This window comes from Tachypleus tridentatus, chromosome 7, assembly GCF_004210375.1.
Source record: "Tachypleus tridentatus isolate NWPU-2018 chromosome 7, ASM421037v1, whole genome shotgun sequence".
Classification (NCBI taxonomy): Eukaryota; Metazoa; Arthropoda; class Merostomata; order Xiphosura; family Limulidae; genus Tachypleus; species Tachypleus tridentatus.
Genome location: NC_134831.1, coordinates 161,277,121 through 161,302,595, shown reverse-complemented (window position 1 = coordinate 161,302,595; position 25,475 = coordinate 161,277,121). Strand labels below are relative to the sequence as shown.

The 25,475-nt window shown below is 36.2% G+C and overlaps 1 protein-coding gene across 6 annotated transcripts in view; it reads left to right on the top strand.

Moving 5' to 3' along the window:
* The window catches only part of LOC143257052 (E3 ubiquitin-protein ligase Siah1-like), a 42,113-nt gene extending 22,693 nt beyond the window's left edge, over positions 1-19,420 (top strand). For all 6 annotated transcript variants that reach the window (XM_076515159.1, XM_076515161.1, XM_076515162.1 and 3 more), the window contains 2 exons: positions 876-1,068; positions 17,804-19,420. In XM_076515159.1, coding sequence (XP_076371274.1) covers positions 876-1,068; positions 17,804-17,981 — 371 coding nt within the window. In that variant the 3' untranslated portion in view covers positions 17,982-19,420. The remainder of the gene's footprint in view (positions 1-875; positions 1,069-17,803) is intronic.
* The last annotated feature ends 6,055 nt before the right edge of the window (positions 19,421-25,475 follow it).

The window sequence follows — 25,475 nt, the reverse complement described above, 5'->3', positions numbered from 1 at the left end:
ATATGACATATAAGTAAATAACTGGAAGCTGAGAATATCTCTCTAGTGGCTTTAACAGCTATTTCAAAATATAAAAGCATCATCTCTATCTGTCAAGAAAAACCTTCATAGTGGTAAATTTAGTCTTTGGCACATTCAAAGTTTCATACTTTTGTAAAGAGTAACAGTCAGTTTTATATTATTGGATACAGTAATGTGAGTGCAGAAAATGTTTCTGATGGATAAAAGTATTTTTAATCTCAAAATTACTTTGCATGTTGCCTAGTCAACTTGTATTTATTGATGTTAGTTTCCTTTTTTAAAATTACAATGTTTTATGTGGATATACTGTATTTTTTGAGTTGCAATGGCGGTAAAAAATTTTCTCTTATTTAAAACAGCTACATCCTAAATCAACACTCCTGGGTGCAAAGGTACATATAATAGAATGTGAAAAAATATCCAATGATATGATCCCTTTGTTCTCGACCCTCCCCCCACTCACACACATGTACTCGTGTATCTCTGTACACTACTACACTACTTATGATTGCAAAATCCTGTTGAAACATACATTTATAATAAAGTTTTTTATTACCCAGTCAAGTCAGCTCAAAACTTGTACAACATTAACAAACACATTTCTATTCCAGGAAATCTTTCTTCTAACAACACTAACATTAATAGACTCTTGTTTCCCAGATGAAAATGTTGTGGCATAGCTTCAGGCTTCTGACTAATCCCACACAAGCACATATCTAAGTCCTTTAGACAGCGCTTTTTGTAAAATTATTGGTTACTTGAGATTTGCTATTAACATTAATTCAAATGTTTATTCTCCAGTTTTTTTTAATATTACATCTTGGTAGCTATATGCTTTAACTTACCCTTCACAGGTGAGGATATCGTGTTCTTGGCTACAGATATTAATTTACCAGGTGCTGTGGATTGGGTTATGATGCAGTCTTGTTTTGGTCATCACTTCATGTTGGTTCTTGAAAAACAAGAGAAGTATGATGGCCATCAACAATTCTTTGCAATTGTTCAACTGATTGGCACCAGAAAACAGGCAGAAAACTTTATATACAGGTAATTACTTCTAATGTTAATTTCATAAGAGACAGTTAAAAATAATTATTAGTAGGTATTGTTTAGTTACTTCAGTTGATTGGAAACAGGCAGAAAGTTTGTGTATATGTTGTGTTTTATAACTTCAAGTACTGTTGGAAAAAGAAATCAACTGGATAAAACAGTTTGGAACGTGGAATGAAATTTCTGCAGATGCAACTTCTCCAAACATATTTTGTATTTGTCTAAATTTGCAACTTCAAAAATTAAAAATATTTAATTATTTTTTTTAGAGAACTTGTTAAAAATGTTTACCTTTGTTTTAAATGTTTTCTACAAAGTTTATTTTATGAAGGTATAGATTTTAGTTTAGTTTTGTTTTGTTTTGAAAAGCACTGGTATACAAGAAAGATAATTTTTTAACCATAGGAAAATAATAAGGAAGTTTACTTTTCCAGTATGATTACTTACTTCTGCTCAGTTACAGTTATTCACAATTTATTCCTGATGATGAGAAACTCACTTGAAGTAAACATATATCTCAGTATGGTTGGTATTAGGTCGAAATATTGTTCTCTGCTGTATTAGTAAAAGTGTTAATACCCATACCACCCATTGTAAGATACATTTTTATTTTCAATTTAGCTGCCCTCCACTGAGTAAAATTTTCACTCACTGGTAGTCTTGAAACTCCCACCTAATTCCATGTGGTTCAGCTGCATTTCATCATGCTACAGTTCTTTACCAATAGGAGTGTGATAAATCCTTCTATCAGAGCTCAGTACTCTATGCAATTGTACTCAATTATCATTTCTCAATTCGGTGTAAGTGTTGAGATCTCATCCTTGATTTCAAACATTTTTTTTGTATCCTTTTTTAGTGCATTTTAAAAATATTTAGTTACAGTTTTTGCATTTCAAAGTATGGTTTGTATTCCACTATGAAATTGGATTTTCTTATTTGATTGTGAATTTTATCTTTTACTCAGTTACCAGTAGTCAATTAATATTAGTGAATTCACAATTTAATATTATGATTGCAATGGCTACTGATGGTACCAGCATTCAACTTCCTGCAATAATGGCTGCATATGCAGTGTTATTAGCAAAGGAAGTGTCAGCCATTGTTCATCAGGAGATGGTTTCTTTCATGCACCCCTTGGTGTGAATTCCTGTACATGGTGAGGGGGACCTCCCAGTGAAGGTTCTGCTCTTTCTGGTTACCTCCTCTGGGATCTAAACATCCACTCACGTGTTTGCCGTGCGTGGCGACCTGTGAAGGGGAGGAGAGGATCCTGGTGGTTGAGGGGTCCAGCCCTAACACACCACTTTGGTCTTGAATTCCTGAAGATGGATGGCCTTTGGGTGGCCCCTTTTGGGTCATTCGGCTGGTCCACTTGGGCTAAAGTCAACCAAGTACCAGTGTTGGAAGTTCTCAACGGTGTTGTGGACATTGTGTCTGATGCTGGTGTTTGTGTATAGTGCTCATGAAACTCTGGCATTGCTGCAATGTCCTTGCATGACATTGTAGTGCGTCCCCTCGTAGGGCTCCGTGGTGGGTGGGGTCAGTTGGCACTGAAATTTTCTTTTTTTCCTATGGATCCTCCTACAAAAAATGTAAATACAATAGTAAAAAAACAGTCAATAGGTAAACGACCACGTCTTGAAGACTCTAAGCAGCAATCTTCAACATCTGTAACACATGTACCTCATTTTCTTATATTACATTCTCTTTCAGAAAAAACCTTTAGAGCAAATGTCCCCCTTTTTTATTCAGAAGGGACTATAGGGACTTGCTGGCTCTCCAAAGTCAGTAAAGAAGCTTCTTTCTGGAGACATTGGTTGAAACATTCACATCCCAACACAGTGAACTCCTCTTGAATTCAAAGGCAATTGGGGATGTACCTATTGAGGTTACCCCTCATGCTACCTTGAATTTATCACAAGGAGTTATTGTTGAGAGGGCCTTCTTGGCCATCAAGACTTGGTCAGAGCATTCACCTCTTTCCTTTCGAACTGACTGTCTCTTTGACTATAATCGTCCCTTTACACTGGTGGAACTGAAAATGGCCCTTCATCGGTCTGGCAGTAGATCTGTTAGACCTGATGATGTACACTATGACATGCTGTACTATCTTTCTTCTACTTCTCATGATATTCTTCTAATTGTTCTTAACTGGATCTGGCAGGAGAATGTTTTTCCTAATGCCTGGTGTCAGGCTATTATCTTACTTTTCTCTAAGCCTGGGAAAGATTTTAAGATTTCTTCAAACTACTGTCCAATTGCTTTGATGAGCTGTGTATGTAAGACCTTAGAGAGTATGGTTAATGCTCGTCTTGTTTGGTTCCTCGAATCAAACAACCTCCTCTTGCCCACCCAGTGTGGGTTCCAACCATGGACCACCTAATTCGACTTGAAACAACAATCAGAGAAGCCTTTCTCAAATGACAACACCTTGTATCAATATTCTTTGACATTGAGAAGGCTTATGACACAACATTGAAGGTATGGCATTTTGCGAGACCTCCATGTATATGGGTTATGTGGCCATTTACCCATGTTTATTAAAAATGTTTTAATGGACAGGAGATTCCAAGTACGTGTGGGTTTGACACTTTCCCGTTCTTTTCTACAGGAACTTGGGGTCCCTCAGGGCTGTGTTTTCAGTGTCACACTTTTCAGTATAAAGATTAATGTCATCACTGAACAACTCCCTCTCACTGTTGTAAACAGGCTCTATGCCGACGACTTTCACATCTCGTGTCAGTCGTCGAACATGAGATATTGAACGGCAACTACAAACTGCCCTCAATCATGTACTGAAGTGGACCACGGTGAATGGTTTTAATTTTTCTCTCTCTCTAAAATCGTTTGCATGCACTTTTGCTGCCAACGGGGTATTTACCCTGATCCTGAACTCTGTATCAGTGAAGTTTTGCTGCCAATGGTCCTTAAGACCAAGTTATTGGGGCTTATCTTTGACCGTAAGCTGACCTTTATTCCACACTTAAAGCAGTATGGGTCAAATGCACAAGAGCACTGAACATCCTTCATGTCCTCTCTACCACCAGTTGGGGAGCAGATTGATATTCTATGTTAAAGATATATCGTGCTCTTATTTGTTCGAAACTCGACTATGGATCAATGGTCTATGGCTCTGCCAGACCCTCGGCCTTAAAGGTGCTGGACTCCATTCATCATCAAGGACTTTGAGTCTGCACTGGGGCTTTCTGCACCTCCCTGGTTCAGAGCTTATACGTACAATCTCATGAACCTTCTTTGTACCTTTGCCGTTTGCAACTATCTTTACTATATTCTTCAAAACTTTGTTCCTTACCAAAGCATCCCACCTGGGGATGTGTGTTTCCTTCCTCAGTGGGCCATACTTTTTCAGAACAGATAATCTACCATTGCTCCTTTTGGCCTTTGCATCCAGGTGCAATTGCATGAATTGAGTCTGTCCTTGGGTAACATTGCAGAATCCACTGGTCAGCCCATCCCACCAAATGTGACCTTTCTTTAAGTCATCTGAGAAAGGCAGATACTCCCAATTGGAAGTACCGTCTTTTATTTACTGAACATCTTTTGAACAATCTTTCCATTCCAATTTATACGGATGGTTTCAAATCAGGTAACTCTGTGGGATCTGCCATGGTTTGTTGCGGTTCAGTGGTTGCACGCAGAATCCCCTCTACAGCTTCTGTGTTTACTGCTGAACTGTACTCCATTTCTCTTGTCCTGGATCATATTGAAGCTAAGCAGTACTCCAACTGCACTATTTATACTGACTCACTTAGTTCTCTACTGGCCCTGGAATTGCTTCATGTTGGCTCACAACCTGTTCTCGCTGATATTCAAAACCGACTGGCTCATTTTTCATTAAGATCTGCTTCTTTCCAGTTTTTCTGGATACCAGGCCACGTTGGTATTCGTGGAAACAAGCTTGCAGATATGGCAGCTAAATCTATCTGCTCTGGCACTATCACCACTGTGCCTATTCCATACATGGACTATGGTCCTGTATTCAAGACTTGGCTCTCTGCCAGCTGGCAGTCAACTTGGAGTGAGCAACGCGACAACAAGCTTTTCCAAATAAAACCCTATATTGGACTTTTGCCCTCTAGCTTCTGTAAGGTTTGGAAAGAGGACATTGTTCTAACTAAACTACACATTGGTTAGTGTTTAACTCTTCGATTTATTTTATCTGGAACTGATGCATCAATGTATAGTCTGTGTAACATTGAGGTCACAATAAGCCACATTTTACTTTCTTGCCATTGTTACGACTGTCAACAAGGGCACTATTTTAAACACGTTCTGTCCCAAGGTTTGTCCATAACATTATACAATGCTATTGGTGACAGTGACACTGTCCATCTTGATAAAGTTTTTAGTTTTTTAATGGCCATTGATCTTTTTAATGTCATTTAAGTGTTTGATATTTATTCATTACACCTTTCTAATTGTGGTTCCCTTTTAAGATTCTCAATCTCTCTAGTTCGATTTGAAATTGGAAAATGGCCATGACATTAAATAACTCGACACCAGGACTGGAAAGGACAACTTCAAGTGACTAACACTGCTGTTTGAACTACCCGTTAGTCGTCTTGACGAGTTATTAGTACAATTTTGCTGCATGTCTTTTAACACATTTATTACTTTACTTTTTGATACTGACCATAATGACACATAACCCAGAACCAGGACTGAAAAGGCCAACTTCAGGTGACTAATGGTGGTTCTTGTACTTACCTGTTAGTCTTCCTAGTGGGTTATGATCATTACCATTATGCTTCAGAAAGTCCTTTACAACTTCTCTTACTCTGCTTTCTCTCTTTACTTTGTAGACTAGGTGTCAACATTGGTTTTATGCTTTTTCTGTTTTTCAATGCTGTTTTACCTTCATTTCCTTTTATGAATTTTACTACATTTTCTTTATTTTTTCCTTTTTACTGGACGTTTGGCACAGATAGCCTAGCTGCTTTGTGCCAATAAACACTAAATCAATCAGTCAATCAATCTTTCATGCAGGCTGAAGAATAGTTCAATCTGAAAGCAAATCTGCCTTACCTGAGGACAGATTAGGATGATGCAGACTTGGACAGCTTCTTCCCTCCTTCCCCCACTTTCTTTGCTGTGCTGACATTACTCTCAGCTTAAGCATCTAAATTTCAGTCATCGTTTTTAGACTTGAGGTCATAACTGTGTTGTATTTTGTCATTATCATCCATGTAATTTGAACCCTCTTCCTTATTAATTGCATCATCTAGTTCTGAGTATGTGACCTCTCAATTTGCCTGATATTGGGGTCCATGCCAAATGTTTTGCAGATCAGTTATTTGCAGGGTTTAGTGTTCAGCACTGTTTATGCACTGCAAAGGCTCATGCACTTGCACATCATTCTTCAGCATTCGAGTTTTGTCAGGAAGACCCTCTTTTTTTTTTTCCTCACACCTTCTATCTTATCTCCTGTCCCAGTTCCTCTCCTTTTTTCAAAATCCTGTTTGCTGCCAACTTCTCCCAGAATTGGTTCAAGACCTTCTCATTGAGGGTGCCATCAAACAAGTTTATCCTGTGCTCTCAGAATTCTATTCCTGAATTTTTGTCATCCCCAAGAAGACTAGGTATTAGTAGCCTGTTTTCAATATCTTCTGATTTGTTTTTTTAATGTGCCTCAGTTCACTGAGAAATTATATCTGTCTTTCAAATAGATCTTTCTTCCAGAGCTTTTGATGATGAGATTTGATGAGTTCAGCACTTATCTTTACATCCCTATTGCTTGGACTTCACATCATTATCTATGAGGATCATGTTTATCTGTTCTGAGCTCTTTTTTTTGGGCTAGCATTGGCACCCTACATTTTCTGTTGAGTAGTCAGGTTAAAATGTTTGATTCCTACACTTTAGTAGGCTTAATTTCCATCTTGGAATTTTCTGGCTTTATCCTTTGCATTCTTCCATACACATACAACTTCTCACCTGAGAAGCTGCTTGGGTGGGTTTGATTATCAGGGGGGAGAAGTCTTTTATCCACCCCACCCAGTATCTTATTTTTCTGAGGGTGTTTTTCATTTCATATCTCAGTTGAGCCTAGCATTCTCCAATTTGTTGATGATTTATGCAGTTTTTAGTTCAGAGGGTACTATCAACAAATTATCTCCCTGCATGAGAGGTTCTGTTTACCATGGGTTCTGTTATTACTGAAGACTTTTAATGCCCACTGCAAGGAACACATGCAGGAATGGCCAAGGGGAATAAAAGTGTTCAGTAACACCCTCTTAATTTATAGATATCCCTTCCTACTTCCCTTCAGTCCAGCTTCACTTGGTGGTTATACAGGGACAACACGATAGTGAGAGTACCTATTCCTTCTCTTCATCTAGATCTGTTTTTTTACAAATGCTTCTTCATCAAGATCAGGTACATGCTGCAATACACAGGAGATTGATTGTTAGTCTCAAGAGGAGTTTGGTCTTCACATCATTTTTTTGGAATTCTTTGGAGATGACAGTTACAATATATTCTGACAATTTGATGGTTACATTACCTGAAAAAGGAGGCACTCAATCTTGATACTTGGATTCACACATTCTAGAACTTTTGAGCTCACAGGAAGCAAATTAATTTGCCCTTAACCTTTTATGGTTTGTCTGTACCAAGTAGGTAATCCAGTGGCTATGTTATCAGTTGGATACTCTTCAGCTGTATGCCTTTAGCATTCAATTGAATGCCAAACTCCCTCTCTCTTGTTCCCCATCCTTTGGTTTTGCCATGGATGTATTCAGTCAGGATTGGAATGACCTTTTCTTTTATACATACACTCCAATCTGTCTTCAACCCCAAGTAATTTCTCTTGTTCAATCCACTCTGTATTGAGTCCTTCCTTGTGGCTCCTTGCTAGCCATCTCAGCTCTGGTTTTCATTGATATCCCTTCTCCAAAACCTACCTTTTTTACCTCTCCCTCTCTCTCAATCCTTTCTTCAACAACCTCATTCAGGGGTGTTTCATCCTTATTTTCCAATACTCTGGCTTCATGCATAGTTTTTGTCTGTTCCCTTGCGAGGGGTTTGGGACTATCCACCTATGTAGTGTTCCTGTTGTCTCACTCTGACCATTTCTCATACATGTCTCTATCAACATGAGTGGAGAAGATTCAGTTATTGGTTTATACAGCATGGATTCCCCCTTCCTGAGTTATGTTTTTTTGTTGTTGGTTTTTTTTTTTTCACAGGGCTGTTTAATATGAGTCTATGTTTCAGCTAATTAGGGCAGACCTGTCATTTTTCTTGTTTTTGCTGTACATTTTTACTCCAGTTATTTCCCTTTTATTTTGGTCTGTGCACCTCTTATCATCCTCTTTGTATTACTTGAATGCTGGACTGAGATCTAAATGTTCTCTATGTCTTTTCTCCTCGGTGTGAATTCCTGTATGTAGTAAGGGGACCTCCCAGGTAAGGTACTGCTCTTTCAGTTTACCTCCTGGGAGGAGAGGATCCTGGTAGTTGAGAGGTCCAACCCTAACACACCACTTTGGGCATAAATTCCTGTAGATGGGCAGCCTTTGGGTTGCCCCCCTTTATTGAATTGGCTGGTCCACTTGGGCTTGGGTCAACCAAGTACCAGTGTTGGATGTTCTCAACAGGTGTTGTGGACATTGTATTTGATGCTGGTTTTTGGGTATAGTGCTTACAAAACCCTGGCATTGCTTGTTTGACATTGTATTGCATCCCCTTGTGGGGCTCCATAGTGGGTGGGATCAATAGAATTCTCTTCCAACAGTAGACCTGCCCAATTAATGCAGGGCAGGATCTATGGATGTCAGTAGATCTCTCTCGAATAAAGACAGTAAAGAAAAAAAGACGTGGTCATAAACAGAAGGGTTCTCCACCCAATTCACCTTCACGTAAGTAAAAATGGCCACCTTGATACAATAGAACTGTTAAGGTTTACGTTCTAATCTGGATGACATCAAAACACTGATTGCTTTTTACCATCCTGTATGTCTTTCCTTACAGGAAACATTTCTTAAACCTGCTGATATAGTCACCTTTTGGCAGTTTTCTTTGTACAGAAATGACAGGCTGTGTGGTGGACGAGTGCATGGAGGGATGGCACTGTTGGTTGATCAGCGTATGCTCACCCTGTCTTTGCCACTCGACACAACCTTGGAGGCTGTAGCCATCCATGTTTCCTTGGGTCTTGCCATCACTGTTTGTTCTCTCTACCTGTTGCCTGGAGAGACATGATCAATCAGACCTTGATGCTCTCATTGAACAGTTGCTGTCTCCCTTTTTAATCCTGGGGGACTTTAATGGATATCATCCCCTCTGGGGAAGTGCTGATATTGATAGAAGGGGTTGCTATGTAGAGTGTATGCTCTAAGATCACAACCTTTCTATTTTCAATACTGGTTTTTCTACTTATTTTCATGTATCTAGTCAGTCCTTTACTGCTATTGATCTCTCAATTTGCTCCCTTTCATTATTCTCCCATTTTTCATGGAGGGTTGACAATAATCCATGTGGCAGTGGTCATTGTCCTTTAATCTTGAGAGAGACTGGCCGTAGTCAATGCCAACCGACCCGCGTGCCCTGGTGGAAGATGGATCAGGCAAACTGGCTGTCTTTCACTGCTCTTGCTGAACTTGCCATAGTCTGTAAGCCAACAATGGACGACTGTGTGGCAGCAATAACTGACTTATTATTCAAGCAGCTGTTCAATGTATTCCTAAAACCTCAACATGTTTTCCACAATATCCTTGTCCATGTTGGAATCCTGTCTGCCACATGGCACAGAGGGCTCAAAAATGGGTCTTGGATAATTTCAGTAGATATCCCACACTCTCAAACCTCATTGCTTTCCAGCAGGCCCATGCACATGCTTGATGGGTAAGATGTCAAAGCCAGAAGGAATCTTGGATTAAGTTCACAACCAGCATCTCTTCTACCACCAGTTCCAAAGTCATATGGGATAAGATTCAAAAGGTCAGTGGGCAATATACTTTTGTCCCCCTCTTGAACTTGCTCTCTGATGGCCAGGAAGTAGCTGATACCCAGAACATTGCTGATACTCTAGTTCAGTGGTTCCTAACCAGGAGGTGTGAGTTAGTGTTCCAGGGAATGCGAGACAACATTTTAGTTTTTTTTGTTTATATTAAGGGTACTGTCCTATATATTCAAAAATTACGTTTGATTTTTATTTCTTATTTTTCTTGTTACAGACATAGCTTTTTACCTAGTTACAATAAATATCATTTCTACTGTCACCAGCGCAGACCAAAATCTTAATGTACATCTATAAACAAACACACAAAATGTAAATGTAAACGTCGTCTTAAAGTGTATATTATTTATTTATGTTATGCATTCACGTGATTGTGACTCGAGACACTTCCAGAAGTATCCAGAATTAATCGATGACGTCATGTGATGTATATTTGAGAATGCTCTAGAAAGTTGTGCAGAGTATATAAATCCATGCGTAATGCTATGATAATCAGTGCATTGTTGATTCTGTGTTCGTGCAAAAAACTTCATTATGTCAAAGAAAAGGAAATGGAATGATGATTATGTGAAGTTTGGTTTCACTTGCATTGGAACAACTGAGGATCTGCAAAAACCCCATGCATGTTTTGTGACGCTGTCCTTGCAAATGTAAATTTGAAGCCATCTAAGCTGCAGGAACACTTCAACAACTGGCACGGTGGAGCAGCTGTTGCAGGCCATGATGTTGAATCGTTGAAAAGTAGAAGATTCCACTTTGATTCTTGAGCAACCCTTCCAAAATTAGGTTTTATATCTGTTGACAAACCACTGCTGATGGCTTCATACCACATGGCATATAAAGTAGCCAAATCAAAGAAGCCTCATACAATTGCAGAAGAGGTGATAAAAGCTTAAATTAGTGCCGTTATCAAATAATGTTATTCAAAACGAATTGGTGATTTGAGTTGGGACATTTTGGACCAAGTTATCACAGATATCAGAGCTAATCCCTTGAAAATCTCTTTTCAATTGGACGAAACAAATGATTTTGCAAATTGCAGTAAACTGATCACAGTAGTGAGGTATGTCCATGATGGTGCCATAATGGAAGATTACCTGTTCTGTGAAGATCTGAAAACAACCACAAAAGGGAAAGATGTCTTCCAGTGTGTGAAGGACTTCTCTGTGAAATATGATTTAGATATTCAAATTATTGGTTCTGTATGTACCGACAGTGCTCCTGCTATGCTAGGAAATAAATCAGGATTTTTTGCACTGATGAAACAAGAGATTCTGCACTTGCAAGGTACTCACTGTTTTCTTCATTGACATGCTTTGGCAATGTTTTTGATGCCAGAAGAACTGAATGATCACTTCCAAAATCTTCACAAAGCGACTTGAAGAGGCAGTGGTTCAGATTTTGGATGTGATCATTCAGTTTTGCTTTTCCACACAGAAGTCCACTGGCTGTCATGTGGGAGATCTTTAACACACTTCTTTGAACTGTGAGAAGAAGTCAAAACTTTTCTGAAGGAACATGACTATGATCTGCCTGGAGAAATAGAATCACAAGAATTCAACGAAATGCTAGCTTATTTGATATTTTCACTCGTATGAATGACCTAAGTGTATCTCTTCAAGGGAAAAACATAAACATATTGAAATACTGTGAAAAGTTAAATGCTTTCAAAGAAAAGTTACATCTTTGATGTCGATGAGTTAAAAAAGGGAATCTTTCAAATTTTCCATCACTCGAAGAAATGGTAGGTGAGGATGAGTCCCTAATTCCATGTGTGTGTGAAGAAATTGTAGATCATTTGGAAATACTATCAAAGTGATTTGATGGGTATTTTGGAGGAGAACTGGAAACTTTGAAGAATGGATTATGAATCCATACTCCTTCAATTTGGATGATATGTCAGATGATGAAGAACTGAAGGAAGATCTTATTGAACTGAGCACAAATCGAGTTTTTGAAATGCAGTTTTGGAACAATATTAGTGTTCGACAATGGACATGTTTTTAAGACTTTGTGAAAAAGCACTAAATGTGCTCATCCCATTCGTGACAACATACTTATGCGAGTTTGTATTCAGTGCCCTTTTGTCAATCAAGACAAAATCTAGAAATCGCTTGGGTGCACAGGCAGACTTGCGGATTGCTATCAGCAACAAAGTGCCATGCTTTGAAAAACTCGTAAGAAATAAACAGGAACAAAAGAGTCATTAAATTTAAATTGGATTATGAACATTTCAAATTCAAAGAAATTTCATTTCATGCATGGATGAAAATTTATTTTTTTGCAGGCCATGTAGGGTTTATGCAACTTTTAGTTTGTTGTAATATTTTTTCTTTTCCAAATATTTTGTTTTTGTTTATATATCATTAAAAACTAATTATAAAAATTTGTTTTGGCCATCTTCACCTTTATTAAATAAATAATTACTGTGAGGGGTGCTAGAACATTTTAAAATTTTTTAGGGGTGTGGGGCATAAAAAAGGTTGGGAACCACTGCTTTAGGTGAAAGTGTTTCCAGGTATCTAGCAGTTTTGCTTCTTCCCTCACCTTCTAAGCCATCAAGACTCAGGCAGAGGGATCACCTCTTTCCTTTTGAGCTGATTGTCTCTATGATTATAATAGTCCCTTTACACTAGTGGAATTCGTACTGGCCCTTCATCAGTCTGAGAGTACATCGGTTGTACCTGATGACGTACACTATGAAATGCTGTGCCGTCTATCTCCTGCTTCTCTTGCTATTCTTCTGATTGTTTTTAACTGAATCTGGCAGGAGAATGCTTTTCCCGATGCCTGGCGCCTAGCTATTGTCTTACCTTTATCTAAGCCTGGAAAGGATCCCAAGGTTCCTTCAAACTATCATCCAATTGATTTGACCAGCTGTCTCTGTAAGACCTTAGAGAGGATGGTTAATGCTTGTCTTGTTTGGTTCAACGAATCAAATAACCTCCTCTTGCCCACCCAGTGTGGGTTCCAACAACAGTGCTCCACCGTGGACAACCTGATTTGACTTGAAAGTCAATCAGAGAAGCCTTTCTCAAATGACATCTTGTATCAATATTCTTTGACATTGAGAAGGCTTATGATACAACATGGAGATATGGCATTTTGTGAGACCTCCATATATACGGATTACATGGCCATTTGCCCATTTTTATTAAAATCTTTTAATCGACAGGAGATTCCATGTTTGTGCAAGTTCAATACTTTCCCATTCTTTTCTACAGGAACTTGGAGTCCCTTAGGGCTGTGTTTTGAGTGTCACACTTTTCAGTATAAAGATTAATGCCATCACTGAACAACCCCTCTCTCACTGTTGTAAACAAGCTTTTCCCCAATTCAGAGCTTATACACAGTCTCATGAGCCACCTCCTCCATTTGCAACTGTCTTTACTATATGCTTCGAAACTTCCTTACCATAGCATCCCACCTAGAGTTGTGTTTTCCTTCCTTGGTGTGCTTTACTTTTTCAGAACAGATGATCTGCCATTGCTCCTTTTGGCCTTCTTATCTAGGTGCAGCTGGATGAATTGGGTCTGTCTTTGGACAATGTTGCTGTATCCACTGGTCAGCACATCCCACCATGGCTTCTTACAGTCCCTAAATGTGACCTGTCTTTAAGTTGTCTGAGAAAAGCAGACACTCCCAATTGGAAATACTGTAAGGTATTTGCTGAACATCTTTTGAACTATCCTTCCATTCCTATTTATACAGATGGTTCGAGATCAGGTGACTGTGTGGGCTCTTCCATGGTTTGTTGTGGTTTGACTGTTGCATGCAGAATCCCCTCTACAGCTTCTGTGTTTACTACTGAACTGTACGCTATTTCTCTTGCTCTGGATCACAAAGAAACTAAGCAGTACTCAAACTGCACTATTTATACTGACTCTCATAGTTCTCTACTGGCCCTGGAATCGCTTCACATTGGTTCACACCCTGTTCTCACTGATATTCAAAACCAACTGGCCCATTTCTCTTTAACATCTGTTTCTATTCAGTTTTTCTGGATACCGGGGCCACGTTGGTATTCGCGGGAATGAGCTCACCGACACTGAAGCTATGTCTATCTGCTCTGGCACTATTCCATACATGGACTATGATCCTGTATTCAAGGCTCGGCTCCATGCCAGCTGGACTTGGAGTGAGCAACGTGAAAGCAAGCTTTGCCAATTGAAACCCTATATTGGACTTTGGCCATCTTGCTTCTGTAAGGATCGGAAAGAGGAAGTTGTTCTAACTAGACTACACATTGGTTACAGTTTTTAACTCTTCGATTTCTTTTATCTGGAACTGATGCATCAATGTGTAGTCTGTGTAACGTTCAGGTCACAATAAGCCACATTTCACTTTCTTGCCATCGTTATGACTCTTAACGATGGCACTATTTTAAACATGTTCCTGTCCCAAGGTCTGTCCATAATGTTAGACAGTGTTATTGATGATGGTGACACTGTCCATCTTGATAATGCTTTTAGTTTTTTAAAGACCATTAATCTTTTTAATGCTATTTAAGTTTTTTAATTTATACATAAGACCTTTTTTAATGTGATTCCCTTTTAAGAATCACAGTCCATCTAGTTCGATTTGAAATTAGAAAATGGCTGTAACATCAAATAAATTGAAACTAGGACTTGAAAGGCCACCTTCAGATGACTAACACTGCTGTTTGAACTACCTGTTAGTCATCCTGACAAGTTATTATTAAAGTTTTGTTAGAAGTCTTTTAAAACTTTTATTAATTTGCTTTCTGAAAATGGTCATAACGTCAAATAACTCAGGACTGGAAAGACCAACTTTAGGTGGCTAATGGTGGTTTTTGTACTTACCTGTTAGTCTTCCTGGCAAGTTGTGATAATTACAGTTATGCTACAGAAAGTCCTCTACAACTTGTATTACTGGAGTTTTTTTCTTCACTATGTAGACTAGATGTAAACATTGGTTTTATGCAATTTATGTTTTAAACTTTGTTTTGTTTTACCTTCATTTCCTTTTATGAATTTTACTAAATGTAAGTTTAACTTTTTACCGGATGTTTGATGCAGATAGCCTAGCTGCTTTGTGCCATAAAACACCAAATCAACCAACCAATCCATGTCTTTTTCTTTCCTCCCTTTGAACTACTAACCTTATTGTTCCTTATATAACTCTTCCTCAAATATTTATTTTCTCCTTTTGGCTTGTGGATGTTGGTGGTCGGACTTGGGCCTCATCAAGATTCACTGCATTTTGTACCACAAAACCTATGTCATTTTATATCCCAACCATTCCTTCCTTTACAGAACATCAGCTGCCTATGGTAATTCACCTTCAACCCAATTTTTCTTATTCCTGCTCTGATCTGGGTAATTTTCAACATTCTGTCTGTGCTTTATAGTGTTATGTTTTGTTCAAAAAACCTTTCTGTGGCTCTCAGTATCTTCCTCATGAATTTTACTAATTGTTCTGTGTTTCATCCTGTCAGATCTGTCACCTCCCAATGTCATTGTCTGCTTGTTTCTGTTGTCCTTTGAAAGAGATTATCCTGGCTGTTATGTGGCCTCTTCCCACACTTTTGTCTCATGTATTTTGCACCATCTGGTGGTTTCCTGCTGAACTGGATATAATTTTCTCTTTCTCGCTGTTCTCCATATATCAATACATTTGTGAGTGGTTAGTTATTTTTGTTAAAATTTTTTTGAAGGTTCTATTTTACATGTTATGGATCCAACTCTGTGACGAGTGGTGCCTGTCCAGGTGTACTGATATCCAAATTTGGTCCCTTAAGATACCGTAAGGTATATCACCCTCATTATTGATTCACTGAAAATATATATTTCTAACAATTAGTTACTTCCTGTCTATCCTCTCTACTTCTGGTGTCATTTTTGGCACTTACTCTTGAATATTGGGTTCAACTGCACAGAGTGAGTAAGCTGTAATAGGAGAGTTTGTTGCATGCTTAAACACAGATAAACCATGTTATATACATGTGAAATTGAAGACTATAGGTGAGTGCAAATTTGTTCACTATAAGGCAGTCAAATTGAGAATAGTTGTAGCTGCAACAGGAGGTAAGCATTTATCAGAAATACATCTTCAGTGTAAGAAAATATTAACCATAAACAAATTTTATTCAGAATGTTTCATTTAAGTTTTAAACCAATTTTATATTCATTCGTATATTATTTTTGATGATATTCTATGACCATTCAAGAAGAATGATTGATAAAATCTAAAGTAAACATTGCCTAATAACCAACACTCTTGTCAGCAAAATAAAACTTAATACTATCAAGTACAAAATTATCTAAGGTTAACTCTTCATTTGCCACAACAGAACATCTCTTTTGTAATCATATTACAACATCATAATTCAAATTAAATATAAAATGATAGAGCAAGTTTTTTAAAGTAAATCAGTACTGTAATTTTATGGAAATTGTTCGTAAATGGTTTTTGTATTAACAACATATTACCAAGCCTTTATTATTTTGTTCCAATTTCTTCACTGAACCAAAGCTTTGTTGACATATATAGTTGAAAATAACAGAAAAACAATTTTCCTTGCATGCTCTTAGATCACTTGCCTATGGTTTCTCAAAGATGAGGTATAGGTTACACTGTAACAGCTGGGTTTGAGAAACTTTGATTGACTACAATTGGTAACATTACGGTTGTATTGGAGTGCAATATTCATATTAGTACTATTTTGTTAAAAACTATTTTATCTTTCCTATAGGAAGCTGAGTGCTTTATTATGCTCAGAAAAAATTAAAGAAATTTAGAAATTACCATTTTCATTCGAAGTGCCCCGAAATTGATCAAAAATTGCAACTGTAAGAAAATTTGTGTAAAGAACTAGAAAAATAAAAACATTTTATATTGATTAAATTTAAGCTCTGAAGTTTTTCTTTTAATGTTTAGAGTAACAAGTGTATGATTTATTGTGTATTTAATGGTTGTATTTTGCATCTAATTGTTGCATGCACACCCATTCAGCTAACAGGCAGTAAACGTTAACTGTAATATTTCATTACTGTGATTTTAAATGAATTAGATGATTTCAACATTTTTAATTGTTATTTGCTATCGTTTGAAATAATAGTGGTAAATTCATTGTTTTAACACACTTAAGAAATGACTTTTTCCTTTTATTAAACCTTTGTTGTTGATCAAATGTGTTTTTAGTCTACCTTGAACTGTAAGATTACATGTTGCTTTCTTGATACACTTTGAAATTGTATTTTACAAAGGGTTTATATTCTCAGTGGACTTAAATTACCTTTAATGGTGTAGTTCACCTTCAGTGTGATACATGATAAATGTAGAATATTAGATTCAATAACTGTTAAAGAATTGGATTAGACTGCATTTCAACTTTGACCTTGGCAATCTATTCAAAACTTCTGTGTTTGACCGTATTTTAATTTACACTAAAGCTGTGTAAAGTAATTGTGGATTTATCCTTGTTATAATTTCACATTTTTATCATAAAATTATTGCATATCTGAAAACAGTTTAAAAAAATTAAAATACAAAATTATTTAATATTCAGACCAGTTGACTAAGGAATGTATCTTTTTAACTTTAGATGTTTTATCATGCTTTGACTGTATTTGTTGTTGAAAAAGGTTCTTTAAATTTGCCTATATTAGATAATACTTTTTGTGAACCTTATTATACTGATATTGGCATTTCATTTTGGTTTTTTCACTAACTTCTTCCAGGAAATGAAAACATTATAAAGGCATCTGTTTAAACTTCACTTTTTCCTAGGTTAGAGCTCAGTGGTCACAGACGGAGGTTAACATGGGAGGCAACTCCAAGAAGTATTCATGATGGAGTCCAGTCTGCTATTATGAATAGTGACTGTTTAGTATTTGATACCAGCATAGCCAAACTGTTTGCTGATAATGGTAACTTGGGAATTAATGTCACTATTAACCTCTGTTGAATTGTTTTTAATGCTCACTGTATCATATGAAAGTTCTGTAAAATCACCTAGTGCTTTACTACCAAGAGGTGTTATCTCCGGCCACATCAATGTACAAGACCACCCATCTCGTACGGTTTTGGTTTCAGTTCTAACAGTGCTACCAAATATGAAAGTTTAGATCAACTGACAACATCAGTAAATTCTCCACCAAGATATTTTGAAAACCGAAATACTTTCAACAGTTCATTTTGTACTATCAGTTATTGCAGGTATAAAAAATTTAGAGCAAGTGTTCCATTCTTTGCTTATTTTGAGTGGAAAATGTTCAACTGGTAGTATTTTCTTTAGACAATTTATACTTGCTTAGTCACGACCTGATGGTAAATAACAACAGAAGAAAATGAATTGGTGTTGAACTGCATCATCACTTATACAAATTATGCTCTTTTATGATTAATGTTATTTCGTTGTGTTAGATAATGTTTGTATTAGTCTTGCCTGTATTTTTCACTCTTTGTTTAATGCTAGAAACGTAAATAACTGAATTTTATTGTTCCAAATGTTAAGTACATACAGATGTACTTGTACAGAACTAACATACAGTTCAAAAATCTATTTTCATCTCATCACTACTGAAATCTGTAAAGTTTTGTATTCTCTTTGTGTGGATAATTTGTTCATTGACACTTTGGAAAAAGAGAAAAACAAACAAGCAAGTGTCCAAACATTTCATGAGGAATAATTAAAAAGAAAATGAGTTTGAAACTCAAGCTCACTCAAACTGAACTAGAAGTGCAAAATTGGATATTTTGACTGATGTTTCTGTGAGGTTGGCTATTATAAAAGTTTTACTGGTTTGGTTCTCATCTATCCATGTACAGCAAGGAATCTCTATATTTTTATAGGGGGGATGCAGGAAAAGGAACTTTACAGTATCCAAACTTTGGGAAATGTTCCATGTATTTTTTTTAAAAAAAACATTGTTGAAGGGCATATATAATTTTTTTTTTCATTTGGCCTGCACTGTGAAAATGTTTTTTGTACTGGAGATCTTTTTTGTGACAACTAGTGTCAGAAATATAAAACACTATCACATAGTAAAGGCTCAGAAGCATTCAGTAATTGTTTCCTTTGAAGAAGACAGAGCAGGTTTAAGGGAAGGAGTGACAAGACCATGTTTCACTTGATTTTTAACTATGTTTTAAAGACCTGTCTTTCCAGTATTGTACGTTAGTGATGTAAGACCAAACGTCCATTTTCAAACCTTAGACCTCAGCTCTGATGTCACTTCTCCTCCATACATTATGCAGAATTTAATCATGTATATCACTTTTTTCTGACTTTCTATATGAATTATGTATGTTGTTAATATGTTATGTGAAGTGGCAATCAATTAAAGAATGTTCATTAACTTGTAATGTTCAAGTATTTTCAGTATTAAAGATGTTCACAGTGGATTATGGTTCATCTTGTCAGTATAGAGTATGAATATGTGTAATATGATTCCTTCCACATTGTGGCTATAATTATTGCTAAATCTCATGAAACTAAAACTCCATATTCTGGCCTTATTGGCTGTCTGCATATAAACTTCAAAGTGATGGCTGTTTCACAGGACAATGTAAGATTACTGTGACCACTAATGCATACTAGCAATATTTGATTATTAACTTTTAATTGAGATATTTACAAGTTTATACAGTTATCACTTAATTTACACACTGACAAGGTTAGGTTTTTTTTTTAATATACACTCCAGCAAGGTTACTGTTTCTTTTAATCTGCTTTCTAGCAAGGTTAGACTTTCTTTTAATCTATGCACTAACAAGGTTAGACTGTCATAATTTATTAATATTAGTCTTGTTCAGTTGTAATTTCAAGAATAATCCACTAGGACATATGCAGTAATAAGTTCAATGGTGCCACAAGCACAACTATAAAGTATTGATTTCCATTATTTTGGTGCTTATATTTTTAATTCATTTATATAAGTATACACTGTATTCGTATTTCGAATAAACGAAAACATATATATACTGTGAACCAACTGATGAAACGATTAATGACAGATTTAGAATACTTCACTTGGGAATTTTTAGGACTAAGAGAATAATACCAGATACATACGTTTGGCCTAAATTAAAACAAGTAAAGGGTTAACATTTTCATTGCCTTAAGCCTGGGTGTATTTTGTTTTCTAAATACTCTTTCTAAAGTGATAAAATTAATTGTTTTGTCAGTAAAATGCGTGCAATAATTGAGACCTAGACTCATTAAATACGTTTCCTGAAGGTGTTTCCCCTCAAGAATAAAATTTTATCAAACGTAGAAACTACTTAATGTTAGCAAAGTTAAGTTTCCTACCTAATCTGAATGACTATTTTCGTGGCCAAAAATGTAAGTGATTTAAGTCAACACATTTGTTAGTTGTTGAAACTTCAAATATTATTCAGACCACGGTTGATTTTTGAGAGTTGTCACCATTATGAACATTTAGTAAAGGTCCATGACTAAATCCATAGATGTAAATTGAGAATGGGGTGCCCTCTGTACAGAAAGTTCAAATAAATATCTGTCAGAGTTTAGATGTTGATTTCAGCTCACCCAAATTGCATGTTTATATCGAATTAGAGTAGGTAATCATATAAGCTTTCATTTAACCTGCTTTGAATATAAAGCATCTTATCGCGATTAATAAAACTTCATAGTAATGAAATTAAAGTAACAATCAAGAAAATGCTGTATAGTTGTGGTTAATTTAGATATCTGAATCAAATTTTGCTTTGAATCCAGCACGTTTAAAAACAAATCAAAATAATTTCATGGTGACGAGAAACCCGCTTGAAGTAAAAATGTATACTCACACCAGACATGATTGTCTTATCAGCTGTGGGTCATTGTAATGGTCAAATCCATTATTCGTTGGTAAAAGAGTAGCCCAAGAGCTGGCGGTAGGTGGTGATGACTAGCTGCTCTTGTCTTACACTGCTAAATTAGAGATGGCTCCTCGTGTAGTTTTGCGCGAAAATTCAAAACAAACTTTTTTTTAAATACATGTTTTTCGTAACACCTGTCATTACTATCACCTTTCACATCAAGTCCAGGCTTCATCAGTGTTTATAAACTGCTTATAATTTGCAGCAGTCTTTTCACGTGATTGTTTATTCTCCCTTATAAATCTGTTAAACATTTATTTAAGTTTATACTCTTCATAACACCTATGATAAGATTTTTCGAGTGTTTATACACCAAGCACAACCTCTTTTCAACTGAATGTTTGCAGGCGTCTTTAAACTTGGAACAAATTTATTTTATTCATAACACCCTTTAGAACTCTTGTTGTACTTAGTAATTACAGTTAGTAGTTTTAAGGCATTTATTCTGTTATATTTCATAAATACCTGCAACTTCTCTTCCGTCGTAGTGCCTACTTTTTCATATCCTCTGTAATTTGTCACTTATTATATGTGCTTACATCAACCTACCATCTTTGTTTAAGAACTTGCAGATATATCAAACATACAACCTTCACAATACTGTCAAAACTAGTAATATCATTTTTATTTGAGTGTTTATAGCTTTCACAATACTATCAATACTCGTAACATCCTTTCTATCTGAGTGTTCACAACACCTGTAGAACCCTCTTTATCTGAGTTTGCAGTCATCAAAAGACTGGCGAACAAGATGCTTGTAGTGAAAACAATAATATGTTTGTGTTATGTGATTCATATATATTCACTAACTTAATCTAGTATAAAAGCTGTTAAGACATATTGTGTAAATCACTCTGATTAATAACGCTAATAACCACATGTGAAAGGACACAGCAGTTAACTAGAGGCGTCATTTTATGGATAATACACAGATGTAGCAGTGTGTTCAGAACAGCAGTTAGGTAGAAGCACAGTTTTATGGATAATGCAGAACGTGTAGCAGTGGATTAATAGTGTAACGGTTAGAGGCACAGTTTTATGGATAATACTATGTAACAAAAATTTTTACTTATTCCTGGGCAGAAAGTGTTATTTCCCAATTGCTTATGCCTAAAGTAAATGGGAAAAAAAATTTTCTCTTTAAACTTTGCTTTTGTGACCTGGGAGCGTATAACGAAAACATGATGGGAGACTATATTTGGGGGCTGTTACCTGAAAGTGATTTACATTAGAGCCGGAAATCTCGAAAAACTACTCGCTTTTAAACATTTTTGTATAACTTTAGTATAAATACATGTAAATCGTGATTCGTATGTTGTTTTATTCAGATCACAAAAGCAAAGTTTGAAGGGAATTATGGCCATTTTCTATACTTTTACAACATAAACAATTAAGAAATAATGCATACAATCCAGAAACAAAATTTCTGTTACATATTGTAATACAATAGGTGTAGTGGTGTATTCAGAGTAGTAATTAGGCAGAAGCACAGTTTTATGGATAATACAACTGTGAATAATACAATAGGTGAAGTGTGGTTAGGTATGTAACAAATCGGCAGGCACACAGTTCTATAGATAAGAAACTTACAAATAGATCAATGATTAAATAATTCTTTACTACTTTGACACTACCAGATTTTTGAAATACACTTCGTTTGTTTGTTTCCTTAATTTAGCAGTGTAAGACTAGAGGGAAGGCAGCTAGTCATCACCACCCACCGCCAACTCTTGGGCTATTCTTTTACCAACAAATAGTGGGATTGACCGTCACATTATACGCCCCCACGGCTAGGAGGGCGAGCATGTTTAGCGCGACGCGGGCGCGAACTGGCGACCCTCGGATTACGAGTCGCACGCCTTACGCGCTTGGCCATGCCAGGCCCATACACTTCGTTCAATGAGCGTTATATATACATCACAATATATGATTGTTAAAGTTTAAAAGGCTAAGTTTTGATTAGTGACACGATGTTTTTACTGATATTGCAAATTTTGTTGTTTTTTTTTAAGTTTTTTTGCGGAGTTTATTAATGAAGCATGAAAAAAGTAACCAAGGGTATTTTTGTCCTGATTAAATAGACGGCGTGATGTTGAGAACGTTTTAAAACGTTTTGTTTTAACAAATGATGATTCCACACAGAAAGTGAATCATATACATAACTTTTTTTTTAACATCCGCATTAGGTTTTATGTATATACATGGGGATAATTATTTACAGTATGTCTGTGATTTGTTGGTGATAAATTTCAACAATTAATAAACAGCACACAGTTCAGTTGTTATAAAATAATACATATGTATAATTCAAACGTGTATACCAATGTTCGTTTCACTGTTGGTTATTACAGTTGTATTTAGAGATTTAAATAATATTTTTTTTTTTCGCTAAAGTTCACACGTGTTGGTTCAATTACTTTCGAACACAATATGAAAGAGATTTTCTTCTCTATTCTGTTATTACAATACAGCCTGTAATAATTCCACTTAAATATCGCCATCATATTCTCTTTATTGCTAACTTCTTAATAACACAGTCTAAATATCTAACTAACTCAACAACTCGAACTACATTTTTGGACGCGTATTTGTAGCCTAAACGAGTCCTACATCACACTACAATAATACTCAATTAAAACGACAAGAAAAATTTAGAATGTTCTACAAACATGACACAATAATACAAAAAGCGCCAACTCACAATCGAATTACGCAAGGTATGATTCGTCTACAGTTTTGTCAATAAACATGCGATAGTTATGGTTTCTAAAAATAATCAAATTTAAAACTCACGCTAAACAAACTGTCTAAATCATAACTGTCGTACTAAACTTAATTAGTCGAGCATATCTGTCTTCATTTTTATTAGTTATTCGTACATTTTGGGGTTGTGTATCCGATGATTTCTGATTTGCGACCTACTACAAAAACAAAAAAAGCCTACACGTTTGAGTCGTAACAGTTTTATTATTCTGTCAGACAAGAGTTGTCGATGAGCCATGTTGGCTAGGTAGCTGCTTACCTCTAGTTTATCAGTTAACAGTTTGGGATGATAATGTGCAGGCAGTCTTTGTAGCTTTGCATAAAATTTTAAATAAATGCATAATTACACACTTTCTGTTATGTGTCTGTTAAAAAACAAAACAAACGATGATGAGTGTGTGAAATACGATTATTGTCATAATGTCATCTTTCCGGAGTCAGAAACCAGCGACAGAGAATGGGGAATTTGCACATGAAGAACTCGTAACTGCTAATGTTTTATAAGAATAAGTGGTTCTAAAACGAAAGAGGAAAGATGTAGTTTGGGTTTGTTTTGAATTTCGCGCAAAGCTACACGAGAGCTATCTGCGCTAGCCGTCCCTAATTTAGCAGTTTAAGAGTAGAAAAATAGCAGCTAGTCATCACCACCCTCCGCCAATTCTTGGGCTACTTTTCACCAACAAACAGTGGAATTGACCGTAATATTTTTACGCCCTCATGGCTAAAAAAAAAAAAAAAAAAGGCAAGCATGTTTGGTGGGACGGAGATTCGAACTCGCGACTATCAAATTGCCAGACGAGCGCCATAACTATCTGTCCATGCTGGGCGAAGACGAAATAAACATAATGTATATTTTTATCTGCAAATAAGTATCCGCTCTTCTAACATCGCGTTCAAGAACTCGGAGAATCTTATTGTTTGATAATAAAGAGCTTAAATAAGAAAAACCCAACGTAATTGCTTTAATCGCGTGAAGCAATAAATTAAACTTTTAAATATTCTTCCTTCAGAATTTCTATACACTGTTAAATATAGGTGGTGAAAACCTTTTAAGCATGCAGGGATAGAAAATATTAATGAAACTGTATTAATTTGTTAAAATTGCGGTAGAGAGAGACAGTTGGGTCTGAATGACAGATCGTAGACTATTAGTTTATGAAGGTATGATAAATACTGATTATTGGGTCTGCAAACTGACTGTCATTTTATAAGTCTGTGAAGGAGAAATATTTGGATTTGAAAGCTCGGATATTTTACACTAGTTAGATTAGTAAGCCTTTGAAAGAGAGATTTTTCTGTTGGAAGGTTGCATTCAAGACATTAGTGACAATTAATCACTAATTTGTGAAGTTTACTGAATACAATTTATTGAGTCCAAAAGTTGGGAGCATAGAAGCTTATGAAAAAGTGATTATTAGTTTCTAAAGTCTGTTGAATACAGATTGTGTGAGTCTGAAAAATGACCATTATCTTATCAAGTTTCTTTTAGTGTTGGTTGGATTTGAAGGCTTGGATCGGTAACACCAGTGATAACCGAGTATAATTGTCTTAAAAGCAACTAGATTTTACCAGGGACATTGGGAGTCACCACTGTCTGTGGAAGAAACATTTTTTGGTCTTATGACTGAATCCTAAAAACAACGTTTGTCATAGAGAGATGGTTAGGTTTGATGGCTAGAATCATAGGAACATTTTAAAAGTAGCCATCGGTGTGTAAAGTCTGCTAAATAGTATTTATTGGATCCAGAGGTTTGGATCTTAGAAACTAGAGAAAACTGATCACTAGTTTATATAGTCTGTCAAACAGAAATGG